An 18,523-nucleotide genomic window follows, 5' to 3' on the forward strand; every position below is an offset into this window, starting at 1 on the left:
AGGGTTTTTAGTGCAGCAATGCTCAGGGTCACTCTGTTTCTCCATGGTGAGGGTGGGAGATGGGACTTCTCTGTTGGGAGGAAGGAAGGAGGGTGGTCATTAGCCTGGGATCCATCCCATATGGACATTGCCCGTGGCGAGGGGATGTCCACATTGTTTAGTGGGGGAGATCTCTGTAAATGCAGTGCACACTGCACATATGCATCCTGCTGCAGCCTCTGCTCTGAGCACACACCACCTTCCACTCTCAAAGGAGGGTGTGGAAATACCTTCACACTCCTGACACAGGAGGACAACAAACAGTCATAAAATTGGTGCCACGTCCAAGCAAGTTGGTTTAACACGTCAATTCACAAGGTCAGCAAGTCAACAAAGACACCACAAACTGCAGCAGAACCTCCTCGTGGAGGCTCTCACTCTGTTTTCCAAAAGGAATTGTGCACGCATTTGTCTTGATTATACTAAAAATATAACACTGTGGGGTTGTGGCATCTTGATTGATTGCTTCCATGACATATTTGTTTTAGCATTCAGAAAATCCTTAATAAAGCGTCTGCACACAAGCTGGTTTAATAATAAGGTTATTGAAAATATTTTCCAGCAGTTATTTCTAAATATTGATTTCTAGCTAAGTTATGGAAACACAGAAAAAATCTGAATATTAAGTAAATGTTGGCAGAGTAGAGCAATGTCTTTTAAAGCAGCCATGATTCTGCCATTAATCACCTAATTTGAAATACGGTGTATTTTTGGAAAGGGATTTTTTATTGGTTAAGGGTGATCTGTAAAACCAAAAAAATTATAATTAATGCCAAGATCCCACTTTTGGCTCAGGAATCATAGAATCATAGGATGATTTGGGGCTGTTGGCCTGATCTGGGCATTGCTCTGATGTTTTTGACTGTGTCTAAATCCAGCTAAAAAATTCCTAAGCTTCCTTGTGTTTTATTGTAAAGTAGTGCTTAGGGTTACAGAGGCTTCATCTTCCCTCCAGGCTAATGCAAAAATGTCCTTTAATTTTTCTCCTCTGAGGGTTTTCTCCTGGGGTGTGGTTGTGTCAGGGCTTGGTGTGTCTGCTCCAAAGTCAGATCTCAGGACAAATTTCACCTGAACTGATTGACTCCAGTTGTATCTTCCTGCACAAGATTCCAGACATCCTTGGGAGCCATCTGTACTCCCCAGTCCTCCTAACTCGCTGGAAGTCTGATGGTTTCACTTTATGTAGCTTTTAAATAGGTTTTGGTGTAGCTTTGGGCACAACAATGGGATTTCTAAAACCTGGAGGCGTTTGTGGCTGCGGGTTTCTTGAAGGGAGAATTGGTTGCCTGACTTCTCCAAGTACTTTTAAACATCCAGCTATAAATCTCTCCTCATGAGTCTATCACCAGCTCCCATCTTCCGTGCTCTTTTCTCAACTTCATTTGGTTTCTCCAGTTCCTTCTGCTTTCCAGAGCTGAAAACACATTTTTTAAGTAGAGGAACAAAGCTAAAACAGTTATTGAAAATGCAGCTTGAATTGCAGCATTGCAGTGTAATCCTTCAGCAGTACTCAAAAGCAGGTTTTTTCAGGTAATTCTAACATCTGCCCTGATTATTAAGTTTTAACATATATGCAGAGTGGGAACCTTTACATTTATATTTCCCCAGTAATTGCAGAGTTAACCAAAGCTGCTTCCTTCCCTTTCCGTGCAGACACACATACATCTGCACGCTTTCCTAAAGGGGTTTTTCCTTTCATCCCTCCCCCCATCCACATAAAATTTCCCTCTGAGCCAAGGCCCAAAATAACATTTTCCCCAAAGTTACAACATTTAGGAAGCAAACAAACAAACAAATTCTCCACAGTCGGAGCGGTGGCAACTCCAGCGAGCGCTCACAACTCTAAGCGCGCGTACCTACGAATTTGACGTCATTATAGATGCAAACTGCAGGGAGCTTTGTGCTCTCCCTACATAGAACTGGGGGAGTTTATAACTGTAGGGAGGATCGTATTTTCATGAGCCACATTAATTTGCAAATTGTGACTAGGCAAGGTTCACTCACTCAGAGTAAATTCACCAAAAGCACTACCTGGGAGAAGGCGCTTTCACGCGTATTTTCTTTAATTAGTGAGAAGAGGGATGTGTTGCAGGGCTCTCCCACAAGTGCTGCTCAGCTTTATTACGTAGTTCAGGCTTGTGCTGCACCCACTGTTAGTGAGGAGAGTTGCTATTATGGTGCTTTAAAAGATGAACTTTAGAATGCTAATTTCTTCTCATCCTTGGATGTGTCCAAGGCCAGGTTGGACGGGGCTTGGAGCACCCTGGGATTGTGGAAGGTGTCCCTGGCATGGCAGGGGGTGGAACCAGAGGAGAATTAAGGTTGGGTTCCCAACCCAAATTGTTCCGTGGTTCTCTGATAAAGCCCTGCAAATGCAGCCATAGTTAAAGGTAAAATCAAATAGAAGGTTGGAGGGAAGCAGTTTCTCCCTGAAATTTTCACACCCTGGGAAACTGAATACCAGGGTTGTCCTGGGGATATTGATCTGCTGTGTGTGATCAGGCCCTGATTCTCAGGGCAGCATTCACCAGGTTTTGGTCTACAAATTGGATAGAATGGGCAGCCTCATCATCAGGGAAACAGAAACTAATCCAGTCCCAGTGTGAGACACTTTGATCTCAGGCAACCTGCCAGGCCTGTTGTTGTCCATTAACTCATCTACATGAGGAGGTAAATGCAGCCCTGAAGTAGCAAATGCTCTTTTAAGAGGTTGCTGAGAAATCTCCTGTCCACATTTGTCTGCTTTCATCTCGCCCACTGATGTGCTGATTTGGGAGCGAGCAGAGCCCGGGATGCTCCCGGCTCCCGCGGGATGTGCCCCTTCCCCCGGCTCCTCGGGAAGCAACTTGGACCAGTTTGGCACAAAGCTGCAGCCCAAGCTTTGGACAGTGGGAAAAGTGGTGCATCAAAGCAAACGCCAGTGAAATCATGTTTGGGTTCTCGTCGGAATGTCACAGAGTACCCTGTCATTTTGTTTTAGCAACTTGTCCTTCCAAATGCGCAGTTCGCCTTATGGCATGCCAGCAGTAAAAATGTCACTTACAATAATTACTTTTTGGTGAAAATGCTTGCTGACTTCCTACCTTCAAGCTGTTTTTTACACAGTGGGGAGATAATAAGAAATGACTTTATCCTGACTGCTCAAATGAACACTAAATGGAATTTAGGTTATTATTACTGCAGATAGAGGACTGTGTATTGAAATTTAAATAGTGGATCAGATAAACTACAGAGATTTGTCTCTGAAAATTATAGTGGATCCATTTTTTCAATCCACTTCACTCTGAAACTTAAGGCAGCTGTTGTCTGCCTGCTGTCTTTAGAATATAATATTTTTCGTAATCCTTTTAGAGGCCCCTGAATACCTTCTGTGTTTTGCATGGTCTTCCTCAGCTTCACCATGTCTGTACCTCGTTCCCCATTAGTCCTGTTGCTGCTAAACTTGTGTTAGCAGCAAGGGTTGGACAGGGAACTGTCCCAGCAGCTCCAGGAGTAGCAGGTGTGTCTAAGGATGGATGGTATGCTGGGAGGAGAGACTGAGAGTGGGCTTTTGGTTTGTGCTCCCAGATCCAGATGCTCTTGTTCTAATCTCTGAAGCTTGGATTTAAAAGTGGCTGTAAAGTCAGTTTGCTGGCAGGGGTGAGGCAGGGTCTGAGCAAAAGCAGCAAACCTGCAGCTCTCAAAATGCATAGGAGAAGTTGCAGTGGAGGAACCTGTCTGTGCTGGCAGATTTCACCTCTGGGACTGGTGAAACCTGATCTGTGTCTCAACACTGCTCTGTCATCTGAATGCCTCCTTGGAGAGGATACAATCCTGCACTGGTGTCAGGTCCTGTAGATGTCTCAGATCTGCTGGGGAGCTTGGAGCAGGTGGCACCTGCAGGTCTTTGCATCTGAGATGTCCTGAGCTTCAGAAGGAGCCTCCAGGTGAAGAGTGCTGTGGATCTGAGCTATGCTTTGGCACGGAGGGGCCTGTTGGATTCACCCTGTGGACTTGGGAAGAGTTCCTGAACATCACAGAAATGGTCCCTCTTGAGCAGTGCCCTGCAGTTCTGAATGTCCCTGACTGCTGGGCTCCTGCAGAGCTGCTGATGCTCAGGAGAGGAGCCCTGCACAGCCTGGGGTTCCTTACACACTGCAGGGACTCTGCCACAGGACACAGCAGACCTTGCAGAGGGAGGTGTCAGGCTGAGACTGTGTTGGGGGAAGTGTTTTCAGGTGATTTGCCAGCTATCAGTGGAATAGTCAAGCAACTGAGGTATCAGCATCCAGTACTGGGGACCTGAAGCCAACATGGAGTGGGAAGTCATGGAGAAGAATAAGAAAATCTGGAGTTCAGGAAAACCACCTGTAACCAATGAACTGAGAGAAGAACTCTGATTTCAGGCTTCCTGTCATGGCAGATGCTATGGGGAAGGTGTAGAGGATGGATGGGACCAGAGCAGCATTTGTGCCAAGGAATGCAAGACCACAAAAGATTTTCTGTGTTTGAGTAATAAAGGCAGAGTTAGTTTGTTATGGTTCTCAACCAGGTTTGTAAAATACTCAGACCCCACACCTATGTGCTGAATTGCTTGCAAAGTTGGTTTAGTTCCTTACCAGATACCTACTAAAGGGTGGGAAGGGAAAGGGCAGGCTGTGGTGATGGTTTGGGGTTTTATTGCAGTTAAATGATCATTCAAGCAGCAATTTTATATTGAGAAAACAGTATTTTAAAAGAAAGCAGGAGGTATTTGTGTAAAGTTGACTTCGTTTCCACTCATTTATACACCTTCATTTTAGACTGTGTACCCCTCTCTAACATTATAGGAAAAGACAGAAGGGAAGAATTTCCTGCCATGTTCTCTTCCAGGATATCCCAAGCAGGGATGTTTGTGCTGGCAGACTGAATCAGGTGTATTTGTGTTTCTGGAGACACATTTACCTCCAAAACCTGGAAGCTGCCCTTCAGTGCAGGTGGGGGCATCGCTCTCTGAGCTGTTATAGCTGTGAAACAGCCTGGGTTGCTGTTTGGTTCTCTTCATGTCTTGGCCATGAATGGGGCCCAGTTCCACTTGCCAAACATTCCAGTTTGCTGGCCCATTTCTACAGACATCACTTTTACTACTTGATTTGAATTTTTGATTATTATTTTCCATGCTGCATATTTGAATGTGCTCCTTAAAATCACTTGGAAGGGCTTAACTTCCCTATATGCCAGCCTATATTTTGAATTAATAATGTAAAAAGTGCTGGAAGAACCTTTGCCCTTTCATGACTCAGTTTTACTTACATCTTCAAAAGTTTGGATGATTTGAGTGCATTTATGCTGTCTCTGCACCTTTAATAGCATTTGTCAGCACCAACCTGTAATTGTGTAGAAGTTACATGGGGTTTTTTTATTATTTAAAACTGATGTGTTAATCTGTGTCTTCATCACATGCATGGCCTAATGGTCACCATCTTCCCATAAAGTCATTTTTGGGGACAAAATCCCTGCCTCTGAAAAGCTTAGGACACTACTGATGTCTTTGGCTACCTGAAACTTAAAGATTTCCCAGGTTCTGCAATGACCTTGTCACTGGTGATGCTCTTGATCTCTTCCTGCGCCTCATTTTTGAAGCTTTGGAGCTTTTACTTCACATCTTAAATTGGATGCAGACTGTTGGAAAGCAAACCCTTTTGGTAGAGCAAAGTTTACCTGGAATTTATTGAAGTAATTTCATCAATAAATGCTGGCCATGGAGTTTGCAGGTTGTTCTGTAATGCAGTTTTATGTTTATGTTGTCAAAATTGTCCCTTTCTCCTTAAACACAAATGTGAAAACATCCAGTGAATATTACTTTTAAAAAACTGGATTGCTCTTAAGTTAGTGTTCTTCTTCAGAGCAGTCTGGGGTTAAAAAAGCTTAAAGAAATAAGCTTTCAATGTATTGTTTTCATTGGAAATGTTCAATTGCTGCTTTGGAAATCTTAAATGTATATTTTTCAGATATCCTGAATTTGTGTCTTTGTCTTGTGAGGAACTTGAGAGAAATGAATACAGACAAATTATTTCATAAAACATGTGAAATGGCTGTGGATTGACAGTTAAATCTGGAATAGTGAATACAGTCAATTTTCCCCTTTGTTCTGTTAGCAGTCACTTGTACTCTAAATGTCTATTTAATTTTTTAAGTAGATTAACGGGAAATGTTTGCATTATTTGATTATTGAATTTACTTTCCCAAATAATGGATCTTTTCCTCAAATATTTATGTGATCTTGAAAATGTTTTTCCAGAAGGGAAAAATGCTAAAAATGAATGGGGAACATATTTTGAGTTATTTGTAGTACGTGTACATAATGCCTCGCCTGTAATCACTGTACACTTGCCTTTTGGTGGGGAAAAAAAGCAGTTTGTCATCTGTACTGCCTTCCAAAATTAGATTCAGATAATCCCACCTTTTGGAGTAAATGAGCAGCAGATTGGTCTTAAAAATGAAATTCAAGTAAGCTCTTGGTAAGTGATATAAAAAATAAATAAGCTAATATGTGAGCAACAGAGAGCATCTCAGTGATAGATGATAACACAGATTACCTTTGTTGTGTTCATAATTAGGCTGGGCAGGGAAAGGAGAGGGAGAAGGAGGCATTAGGAAATGCTTTTGTTTAGTCCTGTGTGGTTGGGTTGGGTTTGGTTTTTGGTGGGGTTTTTTTTATATTATTTTGTCTTTTTTTTTTTTTTTTTTTCCCTGTGCTCAGTGTGCACGGATGAGGAATTGTATAGGAAATCTGCAGCTGCTCTAGTTATTCAGTAAGATTTGTATAAGCTGGCACAAGGGACAAAATTAGAGGGAAGTTGAACGAGTGCCTTGCAGTTTATTAGCTAGGCAGCCATAATTTTGACCTTGCTGTGGGTTAAAGGACACAGACCTGAGAAGAAATCTGTTTATCATGTAGGGAATTCATGCCATCCCTGACAGTGTACAGTGAGCAAGATGGATGATCTGCCAAATTGGTCCCTCGCTTGGGTGAATCAGGGCAAATTTACAGTACGATTCCTTTGCTGCTCCTGGTACAGAAATAACATTTCCTAGGGTTTCTGTTCGGTTGTATGACGACCCAGGGTGAGCAGAGAAAAGAAATAGCATTTGTAGGATCCCCTTTACCTTAAAGATTTACATGCACCTCACTCTCCTTTCTGTCTTCCTCTTCTGCATCTCATGTAAAGCACTAAGGGAAAAAGTCAGATTTTTAGGTTTGAGAGAGCAACTTCAAGTGAGTGTCAGGGGAGCTCTTGAATGCAGCATGGGAAAGCTCCCAGGACCCTGAACAACAGACACCATTATCTGCTCTATTTGGGCCTGACTTTTCCTGTGGTAATACTTTCCTTCAATATTTGGGATGTGTTTCCACACTACACAGGCTGCATGCTCTGGAACGATCTGACAATATTCTGGGTAACAAACTCCAAAACCAGTGAGGTTTGCTGGCAGCCACTGCCTGATGGGACCTGAGAATCCTCTGTGGTGGCACTGCAGGGCTCAGAAAACTCTGGGCTCTGTTGGAGGGACTGGGTTTGGATGGGTCTGGCCTCCTCTTTGTGCAGCTGAGAGCTCTGTCAGCTTCCTCCAGACAGCTGGAGCCAAAGCTACAGATGAGGCTGGAATCCATGTCATTAACCCTGGCAAGTAATGGGTGGGAGACAGCAAGGAGCAGGAAACAGCCCCACAGAAATGGGAAAAACTCTGGATGGAGAAATCTCCTGTGCTTCTTATCTCCTGAATTATTCTTGTAAACCATGTTGCTTTAAAAAAGGTTCAGGCTGTACCCTCAGATGTCTGGAATCTCTGAATAAACTCAGTCAGTACGTTCTGTGAGAGATAAATTTATTGGGGGGAAAACAACATTTTGTACAGAACCTATTGTTGTTGGCAAATTAACAGATTGGGAAAGCTTTCTTTTAAACCAAGTGTCACAATAACAGATTTGGGTGTCTCCTGATCCACTCACTATCTTTCTGTTGGATTCTCAAACACTTTAATTAATACAACATAATTACAAACTGTATTTTAATCTTGTTATTTCTGGACAAAGAGAATTGCAAAAATTGTGATGTGTGTGATAAGAAACAAAATGAAATCAATAACACTCTCGAGATAGAGAGTTGTATGAGTTGTAGAAAATCCCTCATTGACAGAACAAAATAGTTCTTACAAGTCACAGAAGGAGGTTTAAACCAGTCTAGAATGGTAGCTTTTAAACCATACTTATTTAAAAATGTTGTGGCAAGCAAAACTGAGATTTCCTGACCAAGGAAATTGTGTGCAAACTTACAGACTATTGCACTTCAGTTTTTCCTGATTTTTATTTGTATTTGTACATCTTGTCTTTGTAAAAAATCAGAGATGACTCAAGATAAAATTAGAAAATAATTCTTGTTTTGAAAAAGAGGCTTTTTAGTACCCAAGTCATAGCAAGTAGCATTTTGCATACTTAGGCATTTCTTTAAGTAGGTAGAATATAAATGAGGAGAAAAGTTAAATATCCTGCAATCAAAACATTACAATTATGCTAAAGTGGGGACTTTTTTCTCTTTTTTTTTTTTTAATTACAGAAAGTACTCCAAAGACTTCTGCCAGTTGCAGTCCTGCTCCTGAGTCTCCCATGAGTTCCAGTGAATCAGTGAAAAGCCTGACTGAGTTGGTACAGCAGCCCTGTCCCCCCATCGAGACGAGTAAGGATGGCAAATCCCAGGAATCCAGTGAGCCACCTGCATCTGAATCCCAATCCACGACCCCTCTGCCGCTCTCTGGCCACTCAGCACTCAGCATCCAAGAACTGGTGGCCATGTCCCCTGAGCTGGACACCTATGGCATCACCAAGAGGGTCAAGGAAGTGCTCACGGACAACAATCTTGGTAAATCACTTTATTCTCATTTCTTGATCAAAATCATGTCTAAGTGTTCATGTATTGTTAGCTACAGTAGATGGGTGTGAGGATGCCTGGGTTTCATTCTGCTCTGAGCTTTAATTTGCTAAAAAGATACCTAATTTTTTTAAACTGGTAGAAAACTCCTTCCATATTGTCACACTCTACTTGAAATGTCATCACACCCTCGCTCTTCCTAAGCTCTGCTCCTGGCTCAGCAGCCAGGCACTGCTCCCACCTCACAAAACCGAGTGCAGCAGGCTGTCAGGACCCCCAGAACCCCAGAGCCAGTGAGGTCTCCCCTTGGGGAAAAGCTCTTTCCCCCCACACTTGCAAATTCCAGGCCCATTTTGGGTGAAGTAGAGGAGCCCAGCGTGGTTGGAGAGGGAGGAGCACCACAAGGAGGAGCACAGTGTCCCTGCAGAGCTGGGAGGGAAAATCCAGACTCAGCTGAGATTTAGATGAGCCTGAGATAAGTGCACAGGGCCACTCAGTTATTCTGCTCAGAGATGTGCAAAAGCTGAGGCTGCTTTTGCCTACAGATGGGTTTTTGGCTGTTGAATTCAGTGTCATGACTGTTTGGAATAGTCACAGGGAGTAACCTGATGTGAGTATGGGAAGTCCACATTAATTCTGTCACTATGCCTCTAAATCACTGGTTCTTCATGTCTTTAACTCTTACCTCCCTCACAAGGCTTTGGGAAATGTTTCTGGGATCCTTTGAGGGCTCTGGCAGGAGGGCAGTAAGGCTGTCCCAGTGTTACCTGCTCCTGCTTCTGGGTCTTAGCAAGGGATTCATCCTTCCTGCATTAGGCATTAGGCATCCAGGGGAATGTCTGGTGCTCTCCAGAAGTGCCAGTTTCTGTTCCTTCACTACAAATAGGACCAAAAGTTTAGATTTAGACTGATGATGTTACTTATGTGAGAACAATTTTAGCCCTATCATCTGACAATGATGACTGTAAAAGTAAAAACTCCTCTATTTTAATATGTGAGGAAGCCTTTTTTCATCTAGACACAGAATAATGTGTTTTTGTCTTAAAATATTTTTTTTTAAGGGGGAAAAATACTGGGATGGGGGAGGTCCTAAGTTCTCATCTAACATAATTTGGGGGAAATGAAATGACCCTGATCACTGACATACCCTGAATGAGATTGAGTTCCAGTGAGCCCAGCAGAATTCCTTGCCCGTGCATTTGTCTTGGGCAGATGGTGGTTGTTTGTTCAGTAGAGATAAAGCCCCAAACCATGGTAAGGGTTTGCAGATCCAAGCTCCTGGTTTTGGGGCAAAATGCTATTGAGTGCTGTACCTGCTCTGGTATTCCAGAGACGTTTGGAAAAAAAAAAAAAAAAAGTATTTTTGTTTACATTTGCTTTGATGCCATTTTTACTTAGTCTTTTTTATTTCCCATGATTTTTGTTTTCCTACAGTGTGGCTGACAAGCCTAAAAAGCAGCAGAAGAGCCAGGAAAGGTGCCCCAAACTCTGCATTAGGTGTGGAACCAGTTTCAATGTCTCCTTTTGTGCCCTCAGTGTGCTAGTGCACCAGGTTTTCTGGTGCACAGGTTTCTCTGGTTTAGGCCCCTGGGCCTTGTGAACCTGTCATAGGCAACTGGTGGTGGCTGAGGTGTCCCAGTGTCACCAGCCAGTGAGGACCACAGGTGTACAGAACAATTTAGACTCAGCTGGGTTGGTCTCTCCTCCCATCACCAGTCAGGGGAATGGCTTCAAAGTGAAACAGAGTAGGTTCATATGGGATGTTAGGAAGGAATTGTTCCCTGTGAGGGTGGGGAGGTCCCAGCACAGGCTGCCCCTGGATCCCTGGAAGAGTCCTAGGCCAGGTTGGACAGGGCTTGGAGCAATCTGGGAGAGTGGAAGGTGTTCTTTTCATTAGGAGTTGGGACTGGGTGATCTTTAAGGTCCCTTCCAACCCAAACCATTCCCTGAAGGTTCTGTGGCTTCAGCACACGATGCTGGCAGTGTTCACACTGAGGTGCTGCTGATGTTCTGAGCCCCAAAAGTCAGAGTGTCCTCAGTGCTTCCCTGCTGGGCTACACAGAGCTCACAGAGGGAAGCAGATGCACTCAGCTGTTTGGGGCATTTTGTAGGAAAGGTCAAGACTACCCATGAAACCACCACAGTTTTGTCCATTAGGATCCAAATCAGTGGGAACAGGCATGAAGGATGGGGAGGAGTTTTAGGAAACCTGTGCTTAAAAATATTCCTGTTATTAATAGTGCTCTGATGAAGATGGAGCGTGATACACCTGCTACCCCCAAGGATGATTTCTGACACCTTCCCCCTTAGCTTGGGAGTCTTTCAGGTGTTTTCTCCTGTCCTGCCATATCCTGACATAAAATAGACATCACAAACATCTTTAGCTTTGTTCTTAACACCTAGAGAACATGATGTTACCTCCTTCCACGTTTGAATTTTTAATTTTTAGGCCGTAGTTTGAAGTTCGTTTCCTTCAGCAGCACTGCCAGCACGGCTCATTCCCAACCCTTTTGCAAATCTGTGCCCATATTCCTGTTCATGTGGCAACACAATAACAGATTTTTAAAGTAACTGTGTTATCTTGTTAGTAGCTGGCAGGTTTACAGGGAAATGGATGAGGCCTTGCTGATGTTTTTAAATACAAACAGGGAGCAGGTTACCCCAGCAATACATGTGATAAAAACATGAAGATAGAATTGATAAAATTGCCCCTGAATTACCTCTTTTGTCTGATTTTCCTGATATTGAGGGTAGTGGAAAGTCTTGTTACTCAGGGATTGGAGTGTATTTTGAATGTAGGTTTCTGTTCAGTCTGTAAGAACTGTTTTCAGGGTTAGTTTTAGAGCTTATTAGCAGAGTGTCATGTTAAGCCCTATTCTCCTTTCCTCTCTCTGCTTCCCATGATCTCAGCTGCTTCCTCTGAAAGCTTTGCAGCCCCACCTGCCCCACACATCTGAGTGAGATGTTCTGCAGCTTCTGACTGGTCCCATATTCCCTCCTCTTCCCATACAGGCAAAAAAAAACCAAAAACAACCCATCAGGGCAAAAGTCTTGGGATGTTTTTAAAGAGATGGAGGAGGGGAATCTTGGAATTAAGCACAGGGGATGGGTCTGCAGAGCAGATATTTGCCATGAGCTGTCTGTGTCAGGAGCAGGGAAGGCTGTGAAGGCAAAAGCTGCTGGTGCTTTTTTTAGGCTTGTCCTGCAGAGCTGTGGGGTCAGAAGCCACCACTCATCCCCATTGTCCCTTAGGGATCTGTTGGTTACCACTGGCTCCAAGTGCTGGGATGTGAAGGGAGAATATTCTGTTGTGTGTTAGTGAGGGCACTCCAAAGCTGCAGATCAGACACAAGACCCTGAGGCCCAAATTTGGGGGCTGTGGAAATATCTTTGGGTTACCTTGAAATCCCATGACAGCAGCACTTGTATCTTAAATCCTGATGACTCAGATGACTCCAGGCTCTCTCCTGTAGCAGAAGTTGGTATTGAGGCAGTTCAGCTGAGGAGGAACACTGAGGTGAAGGGGGTTAGAAAACCAGCTGTGTGGTTGGGTTTGAGCTGCACAGGCGTTTTCCCCAGTCCTTGATAAGTTAGATTTTTCCCATATAAAATCATTGTCAGCATTGCACATACAAACACTGTACACTGTAAAGCATTTGCAGATTTTACCCTGCCAGATGACAGCATTTTGTAAGAGAACTAAAATTTAAGTATTCTTAACTAGAAATACCGTAGAGATTGTAAAACAAAAATTGTATTGCAAATTCTGATTATCTCTAGTGGGTAAGGCACAGTTAGATCCCCACAGATAGTACAGCACAGAAATTCCATACATGTTTCTGTGAGGACATTTATATTGCCATTGCTGAAGGGGGAGCTTGTGTTGCTCTTGGTTCACTGATTGCTGGAAATGTTTGGATTGCCCTGTTGGAACAAAGCTGTGGCACTGCCCTCCTGCATAAGAGCTAAGTAGCCTCACTGCTCTCACTGGTTGCCTGCTTAGCTAGAAGTTCAGTTTATTTTTCCTCTCCTAATTTTATTTTTGCACACTGTTTCACTGTAAGGTCCCGCTCCCCAAACGTGTCAAACTCCTCCCTTTATCCCAGGCAGATCCTGAGGATTAAAGTAAAGCTCAATATTTACCCTTCTAGTGGGGGGCAGAGCATTTATTCTCCTAAATGTTTCTTCTGGGTTTTGGAGCATTCTGAAGTGAGAGTAATTGAGGAATGATCTCGTGTTCTTTTCCATGTCTCGGCTCAGCCAATTCATGCGCTTCTCAATTTCGCATTAGGTCAGCGTTTGTTCGGGGAGACAATCCTAGGGCTGACACAAGGCTCTGTCTCTGACCTGCTGGCTCGCCCCAAGCCCTGGCACAAGCTGAGTCTGAAGGGAAGGGAACCCTTTGTCCGCATGCAGCTGTGGCTCAACGATCCCAACAACGTGGAGAAGCTGATGGACATGAAGCGCATGGAGAAAAAAGGTAACCGGGAGCAGAGTGCTGACTCACGCCTTCCCCTCTCCCCAGGATCAGCCTGGCTTTTATAACCCTCCAGAAATAGTGGAGAGGCAGCATTGATCCAGTGTTATGAGGGTTATGCAAAAGGATTTCACAGCAGGTTTTTTTGGGGCTTTTATTTGATGCTTGCTCTAGCAGATACGTCTCAAAATAAAAAGAAAAAAAAAAACACACAACAAAAAGCCAACCCCAAATCCTAAATATTCACCAGCTGCTTGGGAATCATTGCTGTTTTCTCCTATAGAATAATTACTGAGGCCCTGGTGTATCACTGATAACTTGCCTTACCAAATGAGAAATGTGAGTTTTGGAGCTGGCTTTGGGTTATTAGTTAATAGTGCTGCAGCTGGGCACAGATGTTGGGCTGGAAGAACTGTGCATTGATTCCTGGGAAAGTTCCTTGCCAGTCCTGCACTGATGGTTGCTGGGAGGAGAGAAAAATGCAGCCTTTATAAAAGGCTATTGCAGAATAATGATATTTGTAGCCTTTATAGGGAAGGGGAAGGTGATTGTGTTAATACACTGAAATTTGTGTGTTTTGCTCACATAAAACAGGGTCACTTGTGAGTGGTCTGAGTTGTTACTGGGTATCTTAGTAGGGAGTACATCCTGCAAATTTACCCAGCTCTTTCCCTTTTAAATTCATCACTAAAACCCAGTGGTTATTCAGAGCCCTGTTTTTAGTATGTTTGTGTGATTTTACAAGAGAGACTCGTGGGCTGCCATTATCAGCAGTTAACTAATTAATGATATATACATCTCTGGAGCTACCCCTTAATAATATTAGCACAGACATCATTAATCGTGTACACTGAAAGCTCTGCTGTTGACTGATGTTCTGAAAGCATTTACACATTTGATCAAGAACTTGGTGATTATATTTAAAATTGCAGTGAGGGAGCTTCTGGGAAAATTATAGTCTTGCAGGTTTTTAAGAAGAAATTCAAACCCTTGTCACAGTAACCAGTGTAATATAAAGCAGTGCAGTATCTTAGCACAAATTGTGCATGATCTTCCATGGGGAGTAAAATCCACTTGGGTTTCCCACTTACAACTGTAAACCAAAGGGAATCATGAGGGGTTTTGCTGTATTAGAAACATGGCAGGAATAAAATTGTCAACTAGCTGGATTTTTATAGCCTCACAGAGAATATTGCCCATAATGCAGCAAAATAAAATAAAAATAATTTAAAAGTAGTACTGACAATATCCTTTCAAAACTATTTTCTAAACTGGATTCTTATCAAATAGTGAGCGATACATATGGTCTGTAGATGGCATCTGAATAGAGATAAGGCCATAAATCATTGAGACTCTGCACTGAGCTCCTGAACTGTGCAAGTGCTGTCCTCAGAGCAGAGCAGTCTAAAGTGAATTCAACCCTGTATTTTCTGCAAAATCCTTTCATGCAGGTAAGGATCCTGTGATTTAACCTTTTAAATTGCTTCAGAGCCACATTAAGAATTTAACTTTCCCTTCAGCTAATGTCAGTTAAAGAACAATGTGACTGGGTCTGCTTCCAGTGAAACATTATTATCAATTATTTCTCTGCCACGTTTTATTAAGAGAGTAAATTAATAATTATGATAAAGGTGAGCTGCATATCTCTTTTTTTTTTTTTTTTTCTGTTCTGCCAGTCTGAAGTTTGTGCTATAAATGTCCCTTTTAAGAGGTTCTGAGAATTTGCAATGTACATTAACCAACCTCTTTGGAGGGAGCTGGGGGTTCCTGCTCACCAGGCTGAGACATTTTGCACACACTTCCAGCCTTGGAAGAGTTCATTCCTCTCATAACCTCTGGGATGTTGGGCTGCTGGAGCATCACACTCCTCACAGAACAGCACTGCTGTCAGAAGAAAATTGAATTCCCTTTATTTCCCCATTATTTCACTTTTTAATAATCTTGTTCAATACTACATAAGATAAAAATTATATTAAAAGGGGCTCTGTTTTATCTCAGTGGGCAGCTGTGCAGTGGTGTCTGTGGCACCCATAGTTGGGCACATGCTGGGGACTCTTCCCAGAGGGACACGTGGATGCTGGGGGGGAAAGGTGTAACTCAGCCTCAGACTCAGACCTTTGCCCAAAGTACAGCTGGCTTTCCTTTTTTTTTCATATGTCTCCTGAGAAGTGGAGACTGGTCACAGACAAAAATCAAGCTTCTCCAAAAATAAAGTGTATTTGCAACTTGGATTCCAGTTTGAGCCTTGCTGTCACTGCAGATGTGCTGAATGATCTCCTTATGTTGCCTGCACACAGAATATATGTTTAAAAAGAAAAATTAAAATGGAAAAGCTTTTTAAAATGTCATTCTGAGTCCTAGTTCTGCCTTTGGCCCAGTGGAAATATGTCCTGATAATAGATTGTCCTCCAGAAAACAATTGCTCTGACAGAACAGTGGGAAATCCTCTTCTTTATTTGTATTTTAATTAAATATGTGCTTATATAAAATTTGTTCCATTGACATGAGAGCAACCCAGCTCAGCCAGTGCACCTTTTGTGATCCCAGTGTGAGGTTACAGGAACAGAGAAAGGAATGACATTTTTTCCAAGCTCTCACAGCTCCAGATTGTCCTTTGCTGTTTAAGACAGGAGCTCTGCCCTACCAGAAATCCCATCCTTTGGAGAGCAGACAGAGGGAGATCCAGCCCATCCTGGTCCCTGTGTGTCTCCTGCTGACTCAGTCATCTGACCAAATTCCAGAAACTCCAGTTAGAGGTGGTCTGAGCACCTTTCACATCTCCCATGCCAGGTTCTGTTTTGTCTCGTGGCCTCCCTGGAGCTGCTGCCCATTGCTGAGGTGATGGATGTTGTCCTCCAGCCTCTTGGTTCTGCTGTGCAAGGAGACAAGGGAGCCTTGGCTGTAGTTTGCATGTCAATGCAAGTTGGAAATAACAGCCAGGAAGGAGTTTGGAGATTAAACACCTTATAGAAATATGAGATTATCTCGTTGGAATGATTAATTCCATAGTTAAGGGTTGTAACAGTTCCTTGAAGGCTGCAAAAATAAGGCCAATGGGTCACCTTGAAATAATGCAGATTTTTTTGCAGTTTTACATCTGGTTGGAACAACTTAGATAGGTGGATTTTTAATGGAGATTTTAAAAAAAAAATCAAACCTTTTTTTATGGTTATTTCAAATGTGTGCAGGATTGTATCACGTCAGAGTGATGGATCACGAGCAACTCACGTTGTGTTCCATATCAGTGATCTTACACAGTAGGCAATCCACAGGTAATCTGTCATATTCAGGAAAAACAAAATGTGGGCCATGCAGATACCCCCAAAGGTTACAGAGTGTGTTCAGAATTCACTTCCATGATAGTAAAGCCACAATGCCAAAGGTCCCACTGGAGGCACAATGGAGAGGGCAGGGTGCTGGAACCCACTGGAGCCAGAAAACCCAGCCAGTCCTGGAGGGAGCCCTGCCAGGAGACGTTGGCTGGGGTTTGAACACTGCAGTTTTATTTGATTGCACTGCATTTTTATTCATTGTGCAGCCTCAGCCTGAAGGCAAAGCTGTGGGGAGAGAAAAATTGAATTTTTGAAGAATTTGGTTGCTGCCCAGTGTGACTGGCCCCACAGTGTCCCTGGTTCCAACCAGAGCTCCTGGCTCCTGGAGATTTAATGCCTCCTGGACTGATGTCAGGCTGGTGTAATCTGGAACTTAATACCTGAGGTTATCAAATTGTAGCTCTTGAATATGTAAACTCTTAAATATCTAGAAGGTATTTAACAGGCAATTAAATATTTTATTGACAAGATTCATCTATAGTTACTGTTTTCAACCCCCTCATTAGTAATGCTTGTGCATGGTACTGCCAGGTGCAGTAAATCCCACCTCTCCATGCCCAGTGTAAATCAATCAAGTCAGTGACAGCCTTTGCTGGGACTCCTTCCTTGTGGAATTTGCCAGGATAATTCACTCCTGGTCAGGGAGGAGGGTCAGTGGCAGGATCACAGGCTCCTGCCATCAGCCTCACCGAGCCCATCAGTGCAGGGAGAGCTTTTTTAAAAGTGTCTGTGTTTTGGAAGGAGCTTTTCGTAGGGGAGGAGTGTGCTGGGGGCTGGTTTTCTTTCATAACCTGTCACTGCCACAGCAGAGAGCTGTAGGGAAAGGCAGCAAACGCCTGAGTTGTTCAGCCCATCCCTGGAATCTCTGGGCTCCAGGCGCCATCGTGTGTTGGAGATGGCTTGGGAAGGCTGGGAATGCTGCAGCTCCACTTCCACAGTTGTATTTTCCTTAGTGGCAGAGAGAGCTCTGTGTACACCTGAAGTGTTTTAACCACGAAACCCCTTTCAGTCAAAATGAAGCACAACTGTCCCAGTCAGGGCCTTATGTGGGAGTTCACTCCTCTTGAAGGAGTGAATCTGCAATGAGTCATGTGAACTGAACCCTGTCATTGGTGTCCCACGTTCATTGTAAAGACAGAAAACTCTGGCAGGTTTCCAGCTGATTTTTCCTCTTTTCTTCTCTTGCATCCTCCCCGTGTTTGGTCTTTGGTGGCGCCCCATCCTTCCCATCCCCTTCTGGCAGCCCATCCCTGCATCCTCCACCTGCTGTCCCCGTGTTTATCATCCCTCAGCTCGTGCATCCATTGATTCTGCATTTGTATTCAGCCAGGGCTGACCCAACGTGCTTCTCTTTCAGCCTACATGAAACGGCGGCACAGCTCCGTCAGCGACAGCCAGTCCTGTGAGTCCTCGTCCGCTGGCATCGACTACAGCCAGGGTGCCAGCCCCCAGCCCCAGCACCAGCTCAAGAAGCCCCGGGTGGTGCTGGCACCAGAGGAGAAAGAAGCTCTCAAAAGAGCCTACCAGCAAAAGCCATACCCATCACCAAAAACCATTGAGGAACTCGCCACGCAGCTCAACTTGAAAACCAGCACCGTGATCAACTGGTTCCACAATTACAGGTGTGTGAGCTCCCCTGCTCCTGAGGGATGTGCTGGCTTGGCTTTGGCAGGTGCTGTGGAGGGTGGTTGTGCCAAACAAGCAGCTTTGACGGCAGGGAGGTTCTCACTAACACGGTGCTAAATGCTCCACACTGGTTTTAAGTCATCCCTGAGGAGCAGCAATGC

General features: G+C 43.8%; 1 protein-coding gene across 8 annotated transcripts in view; it reads left to right on the forward strand.

Annotated features, from left to right (window-relative positions):
• The window catches only part of CUX1 (cut like homeobox 1), a 259,909-nt gene that overhangs the window by 206,184 nt on the left and 35,202 nt on the right, over window positions 1-18,523 (forward strand). For 7 of the 8 annotated variants that reach the window (XM_019008608.2, XM_033518977.1, XM_033518976.1 and 4 more), the window contains 3 exons: window positions 8,616-8,918; window positions 13,219-13,407; window positions 18,094-18,358. The exons of the other annotated variant lie outside the window; for it this stretch is intronic. In XM_019008608.2, coding sequence (XP_018864153.1) covers window positions 8,616-8,918; window positions 13,219-13,407; window positions 18,094-18,358 — 757 coding nt within the window. The remainder of the gene's footprint in view (window positions 1-8,615; window positions 8,919-13,218; window positions 13,408-18,093; window positions 18,359-18,523) is intronic. 8 annotated transcript variants of the gene reach the window in all.

The sequence above is a fragment of the Parus major genome, chromosome 19, assembly GCF_001522545.3.
Source record: "Parus major isolate Abel chromosome 19, Parus_major1.1, whole genome shotgun sequence".
Classification (NCBI taxonomy): Eukaryota; Metazoa; Chordata; class Aves; order Passeriformes; family Paridae; genus Parus; species Parus major.